At 35.6% G+C, this 13,381-nt stretch overlaps 1 protein-coding gene across 1 annotated transcript in view; it reads right to left on the minus strand.

Moving 5' to 3' along the window:
* REDIC1 (regulator of DNA class I crossover intermediates 1) overlaps window positions 1-9,618 on the minus strand; it is a 57,032-nt gene extending 47,414 nt beyond the window's left edge. Inside the window, 3 exon segments of the mRNA XM_088836691.1 lie at window positions 4,692-4,807; window positions 9,431-9,498; window positions 9,501-9,618. Of these exon segments, the coding sequence (XP_088692817.1) occupies window positions 4,692-4,807; window positions 9,431-9,498; window positions 9,501-9,606 (290 nt within the window). The 5' untranslated portion in view covers window positions 9,607-9,618.
* Between the last annotated feature and the right edge of the window lie 3,763 nt (window positions 9,619-13,381).

The following is a 13,381-nucleotide window of genomic DNA, read 5'->3' on the forward strand; positions in this document are numbered from 1 at the left end:
ATAGACTGGGAGGAAATATTTGCGAATGATACAACTGACAAGGGATTAACTTCCCAAATAGAGAAACAGCTCTTACAATTCAATAACAAAGAAATAAATAACCCAATTGAAAAATGGGCAGAAGACCTAAATAGACAATTTTCCAAAGAAGACATACGTATGGCCAATAAGTGCATGAAAAGATTCTCTGTTAGAGAAATGCAAATCAAAACTTCTGACTTCACACCAGCCAGAATGGCCACCATTAAAACATCTACAAATAAATGCTGGAGAGGGTGTGGAGTAAAAGGAACCCTCCTTTGATACTGGCAGGAATGTAATCTGGTACAGCACTAGGGAAAACAGTATGAAGGGGCTCCTTAAAAAGCCAAAAATAGAACTACCATATGATCCAATAATCTCATTTCTGGGCATATACCCAGATAAAACTGTAATTCAAAAGACAGATGCACCTCTATATTTGTAGCAGTACTATATACAATAGCCAAGACATGGACATAACCTAAAAGTCCACTGACGGAGGAATGGATATAAAGATATATATTAAATATATATGATGGAATATTACTCAGCCATAAAAAAGAATGAAACAGTGCCATCTGCAGCAACATGGATGGACCTAGAGGTTATTACACTAAGCAAAGTCAGTCAGAAAGAGGAAGGCAAATACCATATGATATAATTTATATGTAGAATCTAAAATATGACACAAACATACCTATCTATGAAACAGACTCATGGACATAGAGAACAGATTTGTGGTTGCCAAGTGGGGCTTGGGGGAGAGGAGAATTAGGAGTTTGGGATTAGTAGATGCAAGCTATTATATATAGGATGGATAAACAACAAGGTCCTACTGTATAGCACAGCAAACTATATTCAATAACCTGTGATAAACCATAGTGGAAAAAAATATGAAAAAGAAATATATATGTTTAACTGTGTCATTTTGCTATACAGCTGAAATTAACAAGTGTAAATCAACTATACCCCCCAAAATTTTTTTAAATGAAAATAATTCCATTCATAACAGCATAAAAAGAATAAAATACTTGTTTAACAATATAAACATGAGGCTTATCAAAAGCTACTGTAATTAATTTCATTACATAGAAAACTACTGCAATTATTGAGAAAAAATGAAAGGATGTTAAATAAGATGGAATGTTATTCATCCCTAAGAATAAAAATTATCATATTTATGGCAACATGAATGAACAGGGAGGATATTATGCTAAGTGAAATAACCAGACACAGAAAAATACTGTGAGATCTCACTTAAATGCAGAATCCCAAATTAAAAAATGCAGAGGGTAGTATCATGGTTGCTAGGGGCTGAGGAAGTAGGGGAAATGGAGAGAAATCGGTCCAAGTGTACAAATATCCAGTCACAAGATGAATAAGCTCTGGGGATCTAATGTATAACAAGGAGACTATAGTTCTTAATGCTACATTTCCTCTTGAAATTTGTTAACAGAATAGATCTTAAATGGTCTCACCATACATATAACAATGGTAACTATGTGAGGTGATCGATGATTATGGTAATCATTTGAATATGTGTATGCCTGTTAAATCATCAGAGCAGACAACTTAAATACATACAGTTTTTATTCATCAGATCACAGGTCAATAAAGCTGAGGAGAAAGAAAAGCTCACTTCAAGTACACTGGAAAGTTCTCTCATGACCTCTAAGTTCACACCTCCAAAAAGTAACCACTATTCTGCTTGCTGTCTGAACATCATATAAATTAAATTGTACAATGATTCTCTTTTTGTGTTAAGATTTATGCATATTCTTGCTTGATATGACATATATTAGCAGCTCACTTTTTTCATTTCTGGGTACTATTCCATTATATGAATATTATATAATATTCTATTCTTAATGGACATCTGGGTTAGTTCAAGTTTGGGGCTATTAAGAATAAATCTCTTATGACATACATATGACAAAAATTGACTAGGAGAAACATTTCATCTTCATGGATTAGAGGAGACACTATTGTTAAAATGTTAAAATTTTCCCAAAATTGGTTTATAGATTCAAAACAATCCCTATAAAAATCAAATTAAACTTCCTTTCCCCAGAAATGGACAGGCTTATCCTAAAATTCATATGAAAATACAAAGGACTAAGACAAGCTAAAACATTTTTTTTAAAAAAGAATAAATTGGAGGACTAATACAGGAGATCAATCCTGGGTGTTCATGGGAAGGACTGATGCGAAAGCTGAAACTCCAATACTTGGCCACCTCGTGCGAAGAGTTGATTCACTGGAAAAGAGTCTGATACTAGGAGGGATTGGGGGTGGGAGGAGATGGGGACGACAGAGAATGAGATGGTTGGATGGCATCACCAACTTGATGGACATGAGTTTGAGTGAACTCCGGGAGTTGGTGATGGACAGGGAGGCCTGGCGTGCTGTGATTCATGGGGTCACAAAGAGTCGGACATGACTGAGCAACTGAACTGAACTGAACTGAATACAATTCCCAATTTCAAAACTTACAGTAAAGCTTTAGTAGTTGAGACAGTGTGACAAACATAAAAACAGACATGATTTTTCAATAGAACAGAACTGAGATTACGGGGAAAATACTTTATACTCTTGTCAATTAATCTTCAACAAACATCTCAAAGCACTCAATGGGGTAAAGATATTCTTTTCTTTCCATAAATGCAAATGATGAAATTAGTTCCTTATTTCATCACACCATATCCTTATGATCCTCATACTACACATAAAAAATTAACTCAAAATGGAAAATGTTATATTGCAAAACCACAAGACAGAAGTAAACATAAGAGAAAATCTTCATAACCTTGCCTCAGGCAAAGACTTGTTAGCTTTGACACCATATGCATGATTCATATATAAAAAATTAACCAATTGCATTTCATCAAAATTAAAACCTTTGTAAAAAAAAAAGGTTAGTGTCAAGAAGACACCATTAAGAAAATGAAAAGGCTAAGCATTTCACCAAAGATACATAAATGATTAGTAAGCACATGAAAAGATGCCAACATCATTAAAATCCCAATAAGATACCATTACATGTTGACTAAAGTAGCATAAATTTTAAAAGACTAACCATACCAAGTGTTGTCAAGAATGTATTGCAAATGAAACTCATTCTTTGCTGTTGGGAATGTAGAAATGACACGAATCACTTGGGAAATAAGTCTGCCAGTTTCTTAAAATGTTAAACACATACAAGCCATTCCATATGTAGGTATTTGGTGGTAGTTTAGTCACTAAGTCATGTCTGACTCTCGGGCGACCCCATGGACTGCAGCCTGCCAGGCTCTTTGGTCTATGGGATTCTCCAGGCAAGAATATGGAGTTGGTTGTCATTTCCTTCTCCACGGAATCCTCCCAACCCAGGAATCAAACCCAGATCTCCTACATTGCAGGTAGATTCTTTACCGACTGAGCTATGAGGGAAGCCCTGTAGATATCTACCCAACAGAAATGAAAGCATATATTCAAACAAGATTTCGACATCAATGTTCATAGTAGCTTTATTTTGGAATAGCCAAAACTGGGAGAAAAAAACCCAACTGTCCATCAACAGATGAATAAACTTTGCTATATTCATACAATGGAAAACTACTCAGCAATAAAAAGAAATGGACTTACTGATACACACAATAAACAAGAAAGATGAATCTCAAAGTAAATATGCTGAGTGAAAAAAGATAAACCAAAAATGGGAAAACATACAGTATAATTCACTTACAGACTAATTGATAGTAACAGAAATCAGATCAACAATTGCCTTGGGATGGGAGTAAGTGATGTAAAATGACCAGAAGGATGGATTTACAAAGGTGCCCAAGAAACTACAGGAGATGATGAATATGTTCATTATTTTTAAAATACGCCAAAACTTACCAAAGTGCACATTTTAGGTAAGTTCAGTTTGTTATATGTTGATAATACATTAATAAAGTTGTTTAAAAAAATCTCAGAACAAAGAGAGAAAGAATTGTTCTGTGGCTTTTACAATTCTCCAGGCAAGAAGCAGTGCTTGCTTAGACTGGGATGGAACCCTTAGAGACAAAAACGTAAGTAAATAATATTAAGGTTTCTTTAAATGCAGAAATGACAATACTTTGTTGGTGAAATGTATATTGAGAGATGAAGAAAAGGAAGAAATCAAGGACAACTTTTATTTTGGCTTAAGCAACTGAGTGAATAGTGGTGCTATCTACTAATATGAAGACTTGGATAGGATTACAGAGTCAAGGTTTCCCATCACAATTAACAAGAAATAATTCAAACTGGTTTGACAAGTTCAATGGATTTTTTAAAAAAAGAGCTAGGGTTTATATACAGACACCTAGAAAATAAAAATAGGGCACTGATCAACTACCAGATATGAAAAAGAAGTTAATATGATATGACACAGTAAAGGAAACTAGTAATTCATGGAAATTACAAAACAGGTGCAAAACACCTTGCCCCAAATATTTTTTAAAATAAATCAGTTAAAGGTCAATTCGACAATAATTACTTAAAAGTGATTTAATGAAATACTATATTTAATTGATAGTGTTTTTTTTCTGGCAGTAATATTTAGGTCTGTTTACATCTCTAACTAAAAATAGTTGTGTCTGTTAAAAGCAAATTAATAATTTAAGAAACAAATGCTACAGGTTATTACCTTCAACATCTTTGCTTACCTGTTTAATCTTTCAAATAATGGTCTAGATTGTGCTGTTTCATATGATGGATTGAAAGTATCTTGATTTTCATTTAATTTAGAAACCAAGGAATGAGAATAATTAACATTACTGAGCTGAAAAAGAAAGGAAGAGCTGCCAAACTGGTAATGTACAGATGCACAATTTAAATTATTTACCATAAAATGTCACTGAAGTGAATATACATATATTCAAAAAATGTATTATTTTAATCTAAAAGAAAATAATTGCATCCTAATTGAAAATAAAATAGTTTCTAACAATGAAAGCATATCAGTATTTGAGTGATTATTAAAATAATACGGTTGATACTATGGTGAGCTAAATATTTTTTCACTGATTAAAAAATACCCAGAACACCAGGATCTTGAGTAAATAAAAGTTAAATTTCTCTCATAGAAATCACATAATCTCTTCTAAGAAAATAGCTGTACTTTACTCAGTTTTTCCATCTCCTGAGTAAAATTTTAGACTGCTACTTTAATATTTCTGAATATCAATATCACTGAGTGCAAGATGCAGAAAGGATTGGAAGACTATTGAGACAAGCAATTGAAATAATAATCCATTTATTAATGTGGAAAGTATCATAAGACATTTTATTCGCTCAACATTAATCCATCCAGCAATAATAATTTACATCTGCAGGGTATATTTATCTGTAAGCCATGAAACATAGAGATAAGTCCAAAGAAAATCAATGACAGAAATAGAAAAAAAAGAGAGGGAGACAAAAAGAGATACTGAAAGGCTTCAAAAAAATATAAAGGTCTAAAGTAAGGGAAAGTTGAAAATAAAGTCTGATAATACATCTCACATCTCAGTCTCAGAGAGACACTGACAGAGTAACAGAGACAAATTCATTCCTCAGAGCGAGTAACAAACAAATAGAAAGAGAAGGGAATATTATAAATTGGCTCAAATATTAAGTTCTCCAGGGCAGTGAGAAGTGAGTCCCAGAAAAATTTTTTTCTTTTTTTTTCAGTTCTTTGTATCTTATAATTACATTTCAGTTCTTCTTACTTTTCTTCAAATCCCTCCAATAAACTATTAAATATTTCACTAAAACTTCACAATGTGACAATATGCCTTAGACAGGTACAAAAGACTTGTTGCTGTCTTCTGCTCTAGTAAGTATAGCATTATTTACCCTTGTGCAGATAATCACTAATAATCTATAAGTAGATTATTTAAATAGATCACAGAGCATTTCATTCTCTAGCCAAAAAATTATCTAAAGAATAAGCATGAGTTTTAAGCAGATCTAGGACTTTTCACTGCATCCTTCAAACATTATTGGGTTCTTAAATTAATAAAGCTAACACATATCATTGAAACATAATATCAGTACTTCAATTTTTCTTTTCTGAAAAACAGAAAACTTACATTAACAAAAGTGAATCATGATAATACCATAACTATAACTAATAAATTTATAATTATAAATTAGTTTATAAATAATACATAAATATGGCATAAACCACTGCACGCTAAAATTGGGAGGAATTCAAAATAAATATTCCTGCTAATAAGACACAGCATTTATATAACCATTTTCCTCACTATCATTATATATTAATACAATAATCCCTGATGGCTCAGCAGGTAAAGAATCTGACAGGATTTCTTGAGACACAAGAGACACTGGTTCAATCTCTGGTCAGGAAGATCACCTAGAGGATGAAATGGCAACCCACTCCAGTATTCTTCCCTGGAAAATACCATGGGCAGAGAAGCCTGGCGGGCTAGAGTCCATGGGGTCACAAAAAGTCAGACATGACTGAGTGACTAAGCACAAGCAAACACACAGTAATTTTTAATAATTTCATTTCTAAACTCTATGTAAATTTAATAAAAAATCATTTCTTGGCATTTTCTATGGAAGATATATTTCAGAATTTTAAATTTTTAGTATTCTTAACCTTAGCACATAAAATAATTAAACATTTTAGCATTACACATCTCTACATATATGTATAATTATAACTGAGATACATATAACCAGTTGGCATCTGTCAAATCATGAAAAGAATCAAGCCATCAAAATTCATACTTAATAGGCTACTATGATATCACTGAGGTTATATATTGCTATTCACAGGACCCTTTCTATAACACATCAGCTGTGCCACCATGACATCACCAACTATTTATTTACTGTAATTACAATCATCATACTATTATGTAACACACTGAATGATTTTCAGTTTCACTATCAATTTTATTAAAAAATGATTTTTTCAAAGATTTTTAAAGAACATTTCAGTTTTTTAATTCATAATCTCCTACAGTGCAGAAAATTAAGTTATAACATAAGAACTTTATACCTAATTTATATCCTGTTGTGACTATATCTGGCAGGAATGATATAGATGAACCAAATGAACAAAATGGTCAACACTGAAATCATATTGATTATATTATTTGCAGCCAAAGATGGAGAAGCTCTATACAGTCAGCAAAAACAAGACCGGTAGCTGACTGTAGCTCAGATCATGAACTCCTTACTGCCAAATTCAGACTTAAAGAAATTAGGGAAACCACTAGACCATTCAGGTATGACATAAATCAAATTCCTTATGATTATACAGTGGAAGTGAGAAACAGATTTAAGGGACTAGATCTGATACACAGGGTGCCTGATGAACTATGGACGTAGGTTCGTGACATTGTACAGGAGACAGGGATCAAGACCATCCCCATGGAAAAGAAATGCAAAAAAGCAAAATGGCTGTCTGAGGAGGCCTTACAAATAGCTGAGAAAAGAAGAGAAGTGAAAAGCAAAGGAGAAAAGGAAGGATATTCCCATTTGAATGCAGAGTTCCAAATAATAGCAAGGAGAGAGGAGAAAGCCTTCCTCAGTGATCAATGCAAAGAAACAGAGGAAAACAACAGAATAGGAAAGAAAATTAGAGATACAAAGGGAACATTTCATCCAAAGATGGGCTTGATAAAGGACAGAAATCGTATGGACCTAACAGAAGCAGAAGATATTAAGAAGAGGTGGCAAGAATACATGAAAGAACTATAAAAAAGACCTTCACAACCCAGATAATCACGATGGTGTGATCACTGACCTAGAGCCAGACATCCTGGAATGTGAAGTCAAGTGGGCCTTAGAAAGCATCACTACCAACAAAGCTAGTGGAGGTGATGGAATTCCAGTAGAGTATTTCAAATCCTGAAAGATTATGCTGTAAAAGTGCTGCACTCAATATGACAGCAAATTTGGAAAACTCAGCAGTGGCTACAGGAGTGGAAAAGGTCAGTTTTCATTCCAATCCCAAAGAAAGGCAATGCCAAAGAATGTTCAAAATACCGCACAATTACACTCACCTCACATGCTAGTAAAGTAACGCTCAAAATTCTCCAAGCCAGGCTTCAGCAATATGTGAACCATGAACTTTCAGATGTTCAAGCTGGTTTTAGAAAAGGCAGAGGAACCAGAGATCAAATTGCCAACATCTGCTAGATCATCAATAAAGCAAGAGAGTTCCAGAAAAACATATATTTCTGCTTTATTGACTATGCCAAAGCCTTTGATTGTGTGGATCACAATCAACTGTGGAAAATTCTGAAAGAGATGGGAATACCAGAGCACCTGACCTGCCTCTTGAGAAACCTGTATGCAGGTCAGGAAGCAAAAGTCAGAACTGTACATGGAACAACAGACTAGTTCCAAATAGGAAAAGGAGTACGTCAAGGCTATATATATTGTCATCCTGCTTATTTAACTTCTATGCAGAGTACATCATGAGAAACGCTGGGCTGGAAGAAGCACAAGCTGGAATCAAGATTGCTGGGAGAAATATCAATAACCTCAGATATGCAGATGACACCACCCTTATGGCAGAAAGTGAAGAGCAACTAAAAAGCCTCTTGATAAAAGTGAAAGAGGAGAGTGAAAAAGTTGGCTTGAAGCTCAACATTCAAAAAACTAAGATCATGGCATGTGGTCCCATCACTTCAAGGGAAATAGATGGGGAAACAGTGGAAACAGTTTCAGACTTTATTTTTGGGGGCTCCAAAACCACTGCAGATGGTGATTGCAGCCATGAAATTAAAAGACGTTTACTCCTTGGAAGGAAAGTTATGACCAACCTAGATAGCATATTAAAAAGCAAAGACATTACTTTGCCAACAAAGGTCCATGTAGTCAAGGCTATGGTTTTTCCAGTGGTCATGTATGGTTGTGAGAGCTGGACTATAAAGAAAGCTGAGTGCTAAAGAATTGATGCTTTTGAACTGTGGTGTTGGAGAAGACTCTTGAGAGTCCCCTGGACTGCAAGGAGATCCAACCAGTCCATCCTAAAGGAGAGCAGTCCTGGGTGTTCATTGGAAGGACTGATGCTAAAGCTGAAACTCCAATACTTTGGCCACCTCATGCGAAGAGTTGACTCACTGAAAAAGACTCTGATGCTGGGAGGGATTGGGGGCAGGAGGAGAAGGGGACGACAGAGGATGAGATGGCTGGATGGCATCACCGACTAAATGGACGTGAGTTTGAGTAGACTCCAGGAGTGTGTCATAGACAGGGAGGCCTGGCATGCTACGATTCACGGGGTTGCAAAGAGTTGGACACGACTGAGCGACTGAACTGAACTGTGACTATATCTACAGCAAGTTACAACCAATATTTTAAAATCTATAAATAAGAAAAGAACATATCATAATATATAATAGTATCAAAATGCTAAGAACCTTCGACTCAAAGATACTTATTCATCCTATCTCTTTTTATATGAAACTTTCTGAAGACTAGGTATTATTCTAGGAATGAAATTCTTTTTGTAATATTTCCACTGGAAGATACTTCTGCTGAAAAAGATAGTGGAGTGAAAATGCAGTTTTCTGTTCTGTTGAACTGAAGTTAAAACATTCTATATGAGCCCATGACTTGTGATAACTACAGGAAAGGCACAATCATTTGATTTGCCAAAATGTATAAACGAGAGGTGAGAAAAGTGAAAAACAGAAGCAAAGAAGGTCATGAGCTTCAGAAAAAGTTCCAAGGAAAGAAAAGCAAGTAAATCAGCAATTCACAAGACTTATTAAGACCAGAGAGTTTTTCAGCTAAGATTATACTTAAGAGCTCCTTTTCACTGGACTTTATCATTCTCGGTCCTCTCAACCCTCAAGTCCCATTCTGCTACATGACATCTTCTAAAAATGGAAAGCCTCAGTTTCATTAATACACAGCACAGCTGATAAGATTTTCAAGAGATTTTAGTATCACTGTTTTAACCTTTCTGTAGTTTAATTTTAGCAATTGAAAGAAAAGAAAGGATAAACATTACTATAGCCTTATATCTTAATATTTCAAACTTTAATCACAATCTGTTTATTTTCTAATTGAACAGAATTTTATTTGCTAAAGGTAGCTCTTTTAAAGTTATGACCAACCTATATAGCATATTAAAAAGCAGAGACGTTACTTTGCCAATCAAGGATCTGTCTAGTCAAGGCTATGGTTTTTCCAGTGGTCGTATATGGATGTGTGAGTTGGACTGTGAAGAAAGCTGATCGCTGAAGAATTGATGCTTTTGAACTGTGGTGTTGGAGAAGACTCTTGAGAGTCCCTTGGACTGCAAGGGGATCCAACCAGTCCATTTTCTCAAAACATAAACTGTAGCGATGTTGAAGAGTATACTTCTCCCTAAAAATTTGTTGTTCTTTCTTTAATTACTTCGAGAAATAGTACTTGATTTTTTCTTTATTGTATATATTTGACTTTTAGTCACATTCTAACATGAAAGAGAATTACAGAATGTGTCTTGCACAAAGCATGGTGCTTTTAATAATTAAAAATTTCCCACCATAAAAAAAAAATAAAGGAAATCAATCCTGGGTGTTCATTGGAAGGACTGATGCTAAAGCTGAAACCCCAATACTTTGGCCACCTCGTGCGGCGAGTTGACTCACTGGAAAAGACTCTGATGCTGGGAGGGATTGGGGGCAGGAGGAGAAGGGGACGACAGAGGATGAGATGGCTGGATGGCATCACCGACTCGATGGACATGAGTTTGAGTGAACTCCGGGAGTTGGTGATGGACAGGGAGGCCTGCCGTGCTGTGATTCATGGGGTCACAAAGAATCGGACACGACTGAGTGACTGAACTAACTAACTAACTAAAGGTAGCTCTAAGAGGGAAGTGTACAGTGATGTAAGTTTACATCATGAAACAAGGAAAGTCTCAAATGAACAATCTAATCTTATACCTAAATCAACTAGAGAGGAAGAATAACCAAAACCCAAAATTAGTAGAAGGAAAGAATTCATAAGTCTCAGAGAAGAAAATAAATGAAGTAGAGACTAAAATACAACAGAAAATCAAAAAATTAAAAGTTAGTTCTTTGAAAATATTAACAAAATTGATAAACCTTTACTCAGAATCATCAAGAAAAAAAGGGAAAGGGTCCACATCAATAAAGTGAAAGTTTCAGTCACTCAGCTGTGTTTGACTCTTTGTGACTTCATAGACTGTAGCTTGTCATACTACTCTGTCCATAGCATTCTCCAGGAAAGTATACTGAAGTGGGTAGCCACTCCCTTCTCCAGGGGATCTTCCTGATCCGGGCATCGAACCAGGGTCTGTAGGCAGATTCTTTACTGTTTGAGCCACCAAGGAAACCCCAAATCAATAAAATTAGCAATGAAAAAAGCTACAACCAACACCACAGAAATACAAAGGACCACAAGAGACTACTGGGTTTTCCTGGTGGCTCATCGGTAAAGAATTTGCCTACAAAGCAGGAGACCCAGGTTTATAAATCCTTAAAAAGGTACAATCTCTCAAGAATGAACAAGGGATAAATAGAAAATATGACAGACCAATTATAAGTACTGAAATTGAAACTGTAACTTTAAAACTTTCAACAAACAAAAGCCCAGGACCAGAAGATTTAACACATGAATTTTACCAAACATTTGGAGAAAAGTTAACATCTATCCTTCTGAAACTATTTCAAAAACTGCAGAGAACGGTACACTTTCAAACTCATGGTATGAAGCCACCATCACCCTAATACAGAAAACAGACAAAGGTACTTCCCAAAAGAAAATTACAGGCCAATTATCACTGATGAAAAATCCTCAACAGAATATTAGCAAACTGAATCCAACAATTCATTAAAGGGATCATATACCAGTAGTCACGTACTAGACCATAAAGAAGGCTGAGTGCTGAAGAATTGATGCTTTTGAATTGTGGTCCTGGAGAAAACTCTAGAGAGTCCCTTGGACTGCAAGATCAAACCAGTCAATCCTAAAGGAAATGAACCCTGACTATTCATTGGAAGGACTGATGCTGAAGCCGAAGCTTCAATACTTCGGCCTCCTGATGCAAAGAACTGACTAAAAAGACCCTGATTCTGGGGAAGATTGAAGGCAGGAGGAGAAGGGGGTGACAGAGGATGAGATGGCTGGATGGCATCACAGTCTCAGTGGACATGAGTTTGAGCAAACTCCGGGAGATAGTGAAGGACCGGGAAGCGTGGCATGCTGCAATTCATGGGATGCAGAGCCAAACATGACTTAGCGACTGAACAACAAATGCCATGATCAAGTGGTATTTACAGGAATACAAGGTTTTTTCAATATCCACAAATTAATCAGTGGAATATACCACATTCACAAACTGAAGAATAAAAGTCATATGACCATCTCAATAAATGCAGAAAAAGCTTTTGATAAAATTCAACACCCATTTATGATGAAAACTCTCCAGAAAGTGGGAATAGAGGGAACATATCTCAACATAATACAGGCCATATATGACAAACGCACAGTAAACATCATACTCAACACATTTCCTCTAAGATCAGGAACAAGACAAGGATGTCCACATTTACCACTTTTACTCAGTGCAGTTTTGGAAGTCCTGGCCATGGCAGTCAAAAAAGAATGAGAAATTAAAAAAAAAATCCAAATTGGAAAAGAAGAGGTAAAACTGTCACCATTTGCAGTTGACATGACACTATATTTGCTTCCCTGGTGGCTCAGCTGGTAAAAAATTTTCCCACAATGTGGGAGACCTGGGTTTGATCTCTGGGTTGGGAAAATCCCCTGGAGAAGGGAACAGCTACCCACTCCAGTATTCTGCCAGGAGAATTCCATGGACTGTATAGTCCATGGGGTCACAAATAGTCGGACATGACTGAGAGACTTTAACTTTCACTTTTATACACAGAAAACCCTAAAGATGCTATCAGAAAACTTCTAGAGCACATCAGTGAATGTGGTAAAGTTGTAGGATACAACATTAACACACAGGAATCTATTGCATTTCCATACACTCACAATGGAGGATCAGAAAGAGAAATTAAGGAGACAACCTCACTTACCATCACATCACAAAGATGAAAATATCTAGAAAGAGACCTGTCAAAGGAGGCAAAAGACCTATACTCTGAAAATGGTAAGACACTGATGAAAGAAACTGAAGATGACACAAACAGGCAGAAAGATATACCATGTTCCTGAACCGGAAGAATTACTGTTGTTAAAACAACTCCCTACCCAAGGCAATTTACAGATTCACTTTGGAGTATAGTATGAAGGTTCCTTAAAAACTAAAAATAGAGCTATCATACACTCCTGCAATCCCACTCCTGGGCATATATCTGAAGAAAACCTTAATTTGAAATGATACATGCATCCCAATGTTCAT

The sequence above is a fragment of the Moschus berezovskii genome, chromosome 6 (assembly GCF_049115385.1).
Source record: "Moschus berezovskii isolate FMDL1 chromosome 6, NW_MosBer_1.0, whole genome shotgun sequence".
In the NCBI taxonomy this organism is placed as follows: domain Eukaryota; kingdom Metazoa; phylum Chordata; class Mammalia; order Artiodactyla; family Moschidae; genus Moschus; species Moschus berezovskii.